Here is a 9,840-nt window from a genome sequence, read left to right as displayed (position 1 = left end):
ACACCCGAAAATGGCTAACCGCTGGTTAAGAGGTATCAAAACCCATAGGTTCCAAGGTATTTAACGCTTTTTAGCGCTAACCATGCTTCAAGCAACCCGGGCCTGTTTGCTAGAAAAGGCCAGTATGATGTCAAAAATCCTTCAGAAACGACCTAAAATGGCTCTTCACTTCACCCGAATAGAATACTCTAAAGTGTAGTAGAGTTATTCCTTTAAATTTTGTCATGATATGAACACAAACTAATTTGATACTCTATGGAATAGGGAATTAAATGAACCAGCGCATCGGTGGTTCATGGAATAAAAATGGAAAATGATTGGTTCATTGTTATTTGCTAACGTTGTCGTCAAAACCTAAAATTTGGTGATTTCACGTCGTTCGAGTGGCAGGGGAGAGGAACAGACTTTTCGTCCCAATTGACACCTAACCCCTATATCCATAGATCAGACCACAACACCGGGAACTCCATGCCCTACTCTTCTCGAATAGTGTGTGGGTTCTTTAACTTCCCACAGAATTTATACCCAAGGGATATGAGACGGGACCTCCGGCTCATAGTTCTTATCCGAGAAGAAAGTCTAACCATTCGCTGATGTCGTTACAAAGGCAGCACTCTCTCCTCAGTTTTTTGAAGACCCTGAGTGTTGGTCCAGCCGGAGTTGAACTCACGACCTCCCGCATGACAGCCCGGTGCTCAACCAACTGAGCCACGGGTGCACGGTCAGGTGTGCGTAGGTGAAGAAGAATGTTTCTCTTTTAAATCTAATAAATTGGTTATTCTTGTAGAAGAAACCCAAGAACAGAAATTGACTTTGCTTGAGTGAAAATCGATCTCCTAGAGTGTCAGTTATCTAAGTTCCAGATTCAGTGTCCTCTCAACTTCCTTTCTAACTTTATCTTGAATGCCATTAATTTCTTCGTCGGTAAATGTCTTGTCCATGGATCTGTAAGTTATTCTATAGCAATGGCTCTCTTGTTGTGTCTTTGGATGAATGAACTGATCAATGAGCTCCACCTGGAATGATACAAGCAACACCTTTCAGGGACCTACGTCACATTATGGAAAATTTGGCTTTTGGCCTTTCTGAGTAAAATAGACATCCAACAACAGTTTCTACACGGGCAAGTTTTAAATAAAGGACTGTTAATTTCTCAAAGTTACCAGCCTTATCATATCACTTTCGACAACTTCAAATCATGTTAAGAACCATGTTCAATTGCAGAATATCTTAAATTTAATGTACCTTTTCCACAATGTCACCAGCAATTCCACGTATGACATCAAACAGGTTGTTTGGGGAAAAATCCTTTGTGATCCAAAATGCCACATCCTTGTATGTCGGTGGATACTTACTAAATGGTTTGAATTCCGAAATTGTGTGTTCCTCAAACTGTGCAGCAAACCTGGGATCCTCACTCCAAAACAGCCTGATGTCGGGGATATTGAAGAGCTTCATTGCCAGACGCTCCAATCCAATCCCAAAAGCCCATCCTATTTTGTGTTCAGCACCACCTCAACAGAATAGACAAACAGGAAAGGTAATGGGCCAGACCCACACAAAACAATCAGATGACACTATGAGAGAAAGCACTATGCTTAACACTTATCTGGCCTGGGAAAGATTCCCAGCCACATGTAGATAGAGTTTGTTGAGTATGACCATCAAACTCAACAATAATTTATCAGACTTATTCTTTGGTCCCATCGATTTAAAAATAACAGAGAGGAAGGCTTTAGCTTACCTAACCCTCACCCCAACTGTTTCACTGACGAAACTCACCATTAATGAGAATATCATGTTCCATGACTCCGCAACCAAGAAGCTCTAACCATTCACCCTCAAACTGCACCTCTAGTTCCCAAGAGGGGTGGGTGAAGGGAAAGTATGCATCAACCCATCTCATCCCCACCCCCTCCCCACACAGGTATTCCACAATCCTAACCAACGTTTGCTTCAGGTTAAATTCAACAAGCTTTACAGCTTCTAATGTATGCACAGCTTGCTTCTCCGGTGTCTTGGTTTTGCTCTTGTCAAATATTTCCATTGGCTCCTAGAAGAAATTCGAAAGTGAGTTTTGTTATATCACTGTCTGCCTAGGGCCTAGTTTCATTTACATCGATGGCCAACATGCTAGCTGTAAAAAAAAATAAGTATCCTTTGATGTGAGACCATCATTACTATAAACTCATTTTACTCCATAGTTATTTTCTTTCAAGTACAAAAAGTCATTTTGCTCTGCTTGCAAATCAGACTTAGTGTGCTTTCCTTTTGTTAGAACTGGCCGGCCAGATCCGTCAGTTTGCAAAGAAAATGCAACAAATTTAAAGGAACACTTGCATGATAATCCCTCGCATTCTCCTGGAGGAGTATATATCATCCTCGAAGTGTGTTGATTAGAAGGCATTGTAGAAATAGTCCTTCCAAATGCCTGGTCTGGGTGGTCAGTTCTGTCAAATGGAAAGCATCCTTAGGCAAAGTTTATTTCCAGCCAAATAGTGGTAGCAGATCAAGACATTTGCTGTTGGCTTCACCCTCTCCCTTATTTAAAAAGCAAAAAACCAACTACAGGCATATAAGTTTTTATTGTCTATGGATAATTCTTTCTTATAACCATCTTATGCATCAATTTTCACCTAATAAGCTTTGGATTTCAAAATAACCCAATAGCAAACAGGGTAAGATAGGTTGGGGAGGGTTGATAAAAATCCCATACATGTAGATAGACTCATTCTGAGGGTACCACCGGGCACAGGTGGCTCAGTTGGTTGAGCACTGGGCTGCCATACGGGAGGTTGTGAGTTCGACTCCGGCTGAACCAACACTCAGGGTCTTTAAATAAGTGAGGAGAAAGTGCTGCCTTTGTAATTACATCCACAAATGGTTAGACTTTCAAGTCTTAACGGATAAGGACTGTAAACCGTAGACCCTGTCTCACAAATATCTCCCATGTTCATTAATTCTCTGTGGGACTTTAAAGAACCCACACACTATTCGAGTAGAGTTGGTGATGAAGTTCCCGGTGTTGTGGCTGTCCTCTGTGAGTATATGGGTGGGTGGGTACAGCAGGTCCACATCAAATGACATCAGCTGAATAGCTGCCAAAACTTCAACCTACTCAAACAAATACATAACAAACAATATCCATGGTCCCTTCACCTTATATTGCGAAAACAATTCGTGCTGTGAAAACAACCTGACGCCTTCCATTTGATGAAAGACTGGATAATGACACATGTCAATTTCATCTCTCCTGTAAACATCACCAGTCACGAGAAATGCGTCTAAACCTGTCTTGATCAAGTCCCTCTGATGCGCCGAGGTGTGAGCTCGAAGCAAGAACTCAGTATTTATGTAGTAGTTATCGTTCTTTGCCCGACTAACGTGATCAATTGGAACCAACAAACTATCAAAGTTCTGTTCGACTGTCACCACAGGGGACAGATAATCTACCATCGTGAACATCGGTCCACCCCAGCGCGTTCTGTAATCAGCGTAAACATGCTCTTGGATCTTTGTTCTCAAAATGCTCAAAGGGTGATTTTTGCAAAGATGAAGGTTCCTTCCAACCTTTGATAGAATGTTCGGTGTGGTGTTGGTCATGTCATCTCGGAGAAAAGCTTTGTCAAGGACATATACATAATCGCCTTGAAAATTCGTGTGATTGTGCAAGCAAGAAGCGAGTATTAAAGGACGTTGAGCGTGCTTATTGAAAACTGAGTACAATTTACGAGTCTTTAGTAGGAAAGACATATTACAGCATCGAACTTTTACGAAACCATCTGTGTGTATCGTGAATTGCTGTATACTATCCTTGACCGGACGTTTGAAGGGAAGAAAGGACTGGGGACGAAGTCAACACCTCCAGTCTGGGCAGTAAAGGTCAGTACATTACTACGAACATCCAAACCTGCATGGAGAACCGCTAAAAGGTATGTTTTCTTTTTCTTCGTACTGTTCGAGCCCTACGAAAACCGATAATTGTCATCTGAGAGGACAATTCCTTTGAATGGTCCCCGGACCACATCCCCCAGTTTGTTTATACTGAAACTACACAAATCTGGTCAGTCGCAGGGATCCAAATCTAGTCCCCGTGGGAGGGTTTTGTCAACTGCCTTTAATCTAAACAAACTCTTCTAGCTTCTTTCTCAAACATCCGAATATTTGACACTTCCATGAATATATGACATGATTACCGTTAAATGTTTAAACCGAAGCTTCTTCTAGGAAACCATTTTCACTATCTAAATGACCATTCCAGACAGTAAAGTACTGGTCCCAGCTTGCCTGCCTGAGGACAGGAAACTCCGCAATTCGCGCACGAAAAGTATTAAAGCTCTGAGAAAAAATTGAACGACAACGGTTTATGGGCATGTCGACTTTTCTATCAAGCCGAGGCACTACATTTTCTGTTTTATTTATTTATTGTATAAGATAAACAAATATGAGTACTTTTAATCATGTATTACTTTCTTTAGTGATTTCTCGAACAAATCGTTTGCTGGGAACAACAATAATCTCCGGCTTAGTATCTTGAAACGTTCTCTGGATGTCACCCTCTTTGTCTGACTGAATGAGGTTAAGTTCGTTAGACAATTCACCCTCAAAACCAAGTTCCTCGTCATTCTCCCTTTGTGCGTAAATTTCGCCCACTAGATAACCTTCGTCATCAGCATAAAGACCGTGATTTTTCTCGTTCTCGTCTGCTGCACCGCATCGCGTTGAAGAACAGTCTTTGGTGGCTCGATCCTCAGCTAATGATCTCGTGTGAAGCAAGAAGTCTCTGTACAACAAGAAACAAAGTCTTTTTTCTTGCTTTTCTTGGGCTCTTGAGACCTTCATGGATTCTACTTTTTTATCTTCTAATGTTATCTCCCCTTTTTCTTCAGAAAAACCAACATCGTTTTGTCCCTCTACTTCATGGACCCAAAACTCATCTTCGGCCGCCATATTGGTTTGCATTGCAACCAAGCCAGAGCTTAGTAGCCTAGCCCGGAACTGTTGCCAAGATCGTTACCAGGGTAACACGGACTTTTCCAAGCTTTTGAAAAAGCCTCGCAGATTTCCAACTTCGTGGCGTCAATTTCTTTGGTTTGCAAACGGGCCAAAAAGAGAAGACTGATAATCTCAGGCAAAGAAAATGAAGAAAGGGAATTTAAAAGCTACAAAGCAGGTGCGTTTTTGGTGTCTTTTCAGCCGTAAAGAGGTTACAGATCTTAGCTAGTAAAGAGTTTGTGTGCACAAGATGTTGTTTTCATCCTAACATTACATGTACCTTCACAAACATGTACATTCGTTAGGAACGTAGCATATCGAAGACGTTACTTGAATTTTATCGGCTGATAGCTGTTCTAAACATACCACTCTAAAAAAGTGATTAAAAAAGACATCCTCTGGCGTCGTTTAACTGCGACCTTAGCAATTCCTTATAAAGTGGGCATAGAGAGCGAAAATTAAGTCCAAATTAAAACTGCATGGTTGGGAATTCCGATTGTGAGTGAACTGAAATTAAAATGTTCTATGTTATGGAGAACCAAATCAATTGGCCATTACTTGATAACTGTCAATCACAATTTGGCCAAACAATTGGTAAAATCTGTAATCAAAATATGTAATTGAGATTATTGTGCACTGAGTATTAAATATGCAAGGTCGAGAGGGTTTTTAAGGGTAGTTTATCCTAGTAACTAGTTAGATCTATGGGTTTTCAGGAGTATCATTTTCCTCAGATAGAATACTCCTAAATTTGAAGAAAGGGATACGTTTTGTTTCCTTGTCGTCATCTTGTTTGTCGTATTTTCTTGACAGGATAAAAAGCCGGGAGTTACAACATCAAATGCTGTTGTTAAGTCAACTAGCAAAACAACAGCGGTCAAAACCAAGAAAAAGGTAATCTTAGTTTGTACTAAAGCTAGACTCAAGTAACTCAAGTGGACTTCAATAGGTTCACAGTAGAATTATAACTAACTTGAGTTTCACAGGACACTTGAGTTAACACATTTTCACAGTGGAATAGTGAAGTGTGCAAAGCTAGCTCTTTTGGATGAACTTTATCAAAGTAAAACTTAAACTGTAGCAGTGCTAAATTCAGGATAATTTTTGTTGTTGTTGAGATTTACTGGCTGAATTTCAGTGAACAATAATTACTTAACTGAGTTTTATTTGAGCTATTGCATATCTCAAGTATGGCATACAGTACATGGAGTTAGGTATATTTACTATTGTGAACAGTCGAGCTAAGTAATGCATGCACAAAATTAATTTGCTCTTTTATACTTTGATTTCCTTCAAAAAGTTGTTTTGTATTTTTGTACAGTTAAACCTTGATTATCTGGTTTCGGGGGGACTGGGCTGAATATTCCGGATAATTGAGAGTCCCGATAGTCGAAAAAGATGAATATTAATTAATGAGCCTAAAACAAAACTGAATAAGTTAGTGAAGAGTAACATTTAATCACACTGGAATAAAACAATTACGAATCGTTGTTGGAAAAACTGTTAACGGTTCAGTTCAAACCAGACATTCATGCTATAATTTGAAGGAAAAATGTTTTGCTGTGGATCATAAAAAATGACTAATTAATTAATATGCATGAAAAACTGGGACCAGAGAAGCAAGTCCGGATAATCGACATATCTGGATAATCGAGATTCATATAATCGAGGTTCGACTGTAATGAATAATATTGTCAATATTCTTAGGTTATCATGATCACCTTCTACCAACTCAGCCAAATAACCATGTCTATATAGGATTGAATGCATAGTCTAATGGAAGTGTCTCTCTCTTTTGTTAGGACGACGACGATGCAACCCAGATTGGCGAAGATCTGGATGAATGGATGCAGGTACACTGAAGTCATAGGTTATTGTTTGCGTGAATGGTTTCCAATTACAAAGTGATGAGATTGTTTGTGGAGGTGCAAATTTCATGTTAATTTGTCAAACCATCTTGGAGACAAAATTTAAATGTTCACTTGTTAATGGGATAACCTTGTACGACAGAATTTACTTTGAATTTGTCACTGGCAAGAATGGCTCTATTAAATGCATGTAACTTAGCAACCAAAACTTAATAAAAAAACAAGCGAATGATTTTTAGTTGGAGAGGTTTGATTGCATGTGATCTTGAATGAGTGTTCTAAAAGTTTGTTTATTATACACTATAAATACATCCGTAGTTACTAATTGAGTTCATGTGCTACACCGTAAGTTTAAAATTGGCCTGTGGTGAACCAGGTAACATCGCCTAGCGTTAGACAGAGGAAAATCTATTTTTAATAAGTATCTGATTCCCAGGAGTCAGTGGGTTTAAATAGATGTCTGGTTCTTTATTTATCTGCCAGTACTGTGAAATACCACCCCCCTCCCCAATAATGTTGTCTTTGTACTGACTATAATATAGATCTAGCTAGTAAGTATATTGATTTTTTTAAAACAAGTAAACTTTCATTTCCTGGCTAGTATTTATTTGTATTATTATATAGATAACAAAAGGGAAAGCTTGTCAAATTCAATTGTCTGTGATGATAAAATTGTATTATGTTTTTTTTTTCAATTTTATTGTCCAGCCAAAACAACTCATCAAACCAGATGATCAACTTGAATTGACAGAGGCTGAGTTGAAGGAAGAGTTTACTCGAATATTGACAGCAAACAATCCTCATGCTCCAAGCAATATTGTGCGTTACAGCTTCAAGGTACATTCGTAAATACTATTAATAATTATTTTGATGTGTCAATCAGTTACTTTATTATTATTTTTACTTTGTTCTCTGATTAATTGCTCTTTTGAGAGAAATCACTTGAGGTCTCATACAATGTCATGAACAATTATATTCTGTATTAATTATTATTTTGAGTCTTGTTTTCCAAATTTTCCCTGGGCCTTGCATTTAAAAGAAAACTTTAATCTGAATATACGCAAAAAATGATGGTACTGTACATGTAGCAAAAGGAATTTATTTATTTATTTACCGGTATAACAGCCGCGTGTAGTTTTTCTACATGTTTTTGTGAAGGTCTTTAAATTTCTACAATATTATTGCAGTACGTAATATTCTTGTCTTCAAGCTTTTTTTTTTTATAATTGTTGATTTGGAGCAATGTTGAAATCATGAAAATACTATGCAGCTTAGAGCTTTTTTTTGTTTCTGTAAAGAAATATACTTTTTTAGGGTAATTGTGACAAAGAAGTTATGTTTACAGTATTCTACCAAATGACAAGAATTATTACCCCACAGCCACAAGATAATTTATAGTCTTTGAATAATTTCACCACTGTTCAAATGTCAATCAGAAGTAGTTAAATAATATTATCATTCCTAGACGCTCTTTACTATCTTAAGCCTTTAATACCTATTTATTTCAGGATTTACTTTTAATTTAATAATTACCCAGACAGATAAGAGGCCATTAGCCCTATGTTTAAGTTAAATTAGATGACTTTGTCTTCTTTCAAGCCTCCGACATTTTATAAGTACTTGTAAGGATTCAAAAGGGAAGACAAAATTTTAATTTTTGCCATTATTGGAGCTGTGTAAATGAAGCCTTTTAAGCAATCTCATTGTTCTCCCTTTGTTAATACTCAAAAGGTAAATAACTTAAAAAGGTATCAATCCCTTTCCAAGCATGTCTATAATTTTAACAAAATTCCATGTGATTTATTTATCTTCAGTCATGCCACTGCAACTTTAAACATTTACTGACATGAAAAAAATTTTTCACGTGTGGTTACAAGATGACATAGCAATCTTCTGTGAACTGTAGAGTGTGTGATGTTAGTCAACGTTTCAAAGATGTCCCATGCAGAGAAGGTCAAAGAGCTTGGTCTGTCTGGTGAAAAATTAATTTTGTATCAAAGTGACCGTCTAACTTTTTTGTTTTAGGAAAAATGTTATAAAGCAACATCAAGTGTGGACCAGTTGGCAATTCACTTTGCTCTTGATGGGTAAGAGAGTCATTAGGCTTTTGTCTGTTGAATAATGATAATAATAATAATAATAATAATAATAATAATAATAATAATAATTATTATTATTATTATTATTATTATTATAATTTATTATTATTAAATAATAATAATAATAATAATAATAATAGAGCAAGTTTCAATCGAGTGGTGTAAAACCAAAACAAAAGTAATTACTTTGGCCAATCCAAAAGGACAGAGACAATCCAGTAAACCAATCAAAACTCAAAGTAATTAAATGAAGCCGACACAAAGCACGGGAAGATGTGCATGCGTGAGCCATGATCCGTTTTGGTTTCACTTTTGATTGATTGAAAAAATTGTGCAAGAACTTTGAACCAATCACTGAGGGAAGTAAATTATGCAAAACCAAAGCAAACTGGAGACCCCTTGTTCCAAAAGCTGCGCCTTCTCCTGCTTTTGTATTGGTATCTGAAGCACAGTATAGCTGTCTTTATGTAGAGACAAACATGACAGACAGGGAGTCACTGAGTTTCCCACAAATCTTGGACAAAATACCACAGTTTCCTGTCCAAGATTAGAATGCATTCTTTGTTTCCCCACATATGACCTATTAGTAATATTATTGTATCCCATCTTTGTGACAAATTGATACCTGGTAACTAAATAAATTTGCTCTTTCTTGCATTTTGAATGTGTTTAGGAATATGCTTCATAAAGATTCAGATGAAGCCAGAAGGCAGCGTGCGCGGCAAGGATTGGGAGAAGGTAAGTCGCATGCTTCCTGGGTAGTCACTGTTCAAATTAACTATTATTTTTGGAATAAAATGTCTCAGCAGTTTTTCCTTTAAACAACTCGTTCGTTTATTTATTGCTGAAATTTCTTTTGTCTAAGTGTTAGTAAATTC

General features: G+C 37.5%; 2 protein-coding genes across 3 annotated transcripts in view; one reads left to right on the top strand and one right to left on the bottom strand.

Annotated features, from left to right (window-relative positions):
• LOC138038496 (phenylalanine--tRNA ligase, mitochondrial-like) overlaps positions 1 to 3,784 on the bottom strand; it is a 5,241-nt gene extending 1,457 nt beyond the window's left edge. The window contains exons 1-4 of the mRNA XM_068884376.1: positions 3,160 to 3,784; positions 1,783 to 2,053; positions 1,246 to 1,514; positions 1 to 1,016 (exon numbers count right to left, since the gene is read on the bottom strand). The exon at positions 1 to 1,016 is cut by the window's left edge and continues 1,457 nt beyond it. Of these exons, the coding sequence (XP_068740477.1) occupies positions 849 to 1,016; positions 1,246 to 1,514; positions 1,783 to 2,053; positions 3,160 to 3,753 (1,302 nt within the window). The 5' untranslated portion in view covers positions 3,754 to 3,784 and the 3' untranslated portion in view covers positions 1 to 848. The remainder of the gene's footprint in view (positions 1,017 to 1,245; positions 1,515 to 1,782; positions 2,054 to 3,159) is intronic.
• Positions 3,785 to 3,803: 19 nt separating this feature from the next.
• LOC138038495 (dynein intermediate chain 2, ciliary-like) overlaps positions 3,804 to 9,840 on the top strand; it is a 32,638-nt gene continuing 26,601 nt past the window's right edge. Inside the window, exons 1-7 of one of the 2 annotated variants that reach the window (XM_068884375.1) lie at positions 3,804 to 3,932; positions 4,890 to 5,173; positions 5,809 to 5,889; positions 6,798 to 6,848; positions 7,572 to 7,700; positions 8,889 to 8,950; positions 9,636 to 9,700. In XM_068884375.1, coding sequence (XP_068740476.1) covers positions 5,141 to 5,173; positions 5,809 to 5,889; positions 6,798 to 6,848; positions 7,572 to 7,700; positions 8,889 to 8,950; positions 9,636 to 9,700 — 421 coding nt within the window. In that variant the 5' untranslated portion in view covers positions 3,804 to 3,932; positions 4,890 to 5,140. Of the gene's footprint in view, positions 3,933 to 4,889; positions 5,174 to 5,808; positions 5,890 to 6,797; positions 6,849 to 7,571; positions 7,701 to 8,888; positions 8,951 to 9,635; positions 9,701 to 9,840 lie in introns of those variants that run through there. The other variant, XM_068884374.1, reaches the window with a different exon arrangement.

The sequence above is a fragment of the Montipora capricornis genome, chromosome 2 (genome assembly GCF_036669925.1).
Source record: "Montipora capricornis isolate CH-2021 chromosome 2, ASM3666992v2, whole genome shotgun sequence".
Taxonomy (NCBI): Eukaryota; Metazoa; Cnidaria; class Anthozoa; order Scleractinia; family Acroporidae; genus Montipora; species Montipora capricornis.
This window is presented reverse-complemented; position numbering and strand designations above follow the sequence as displayed.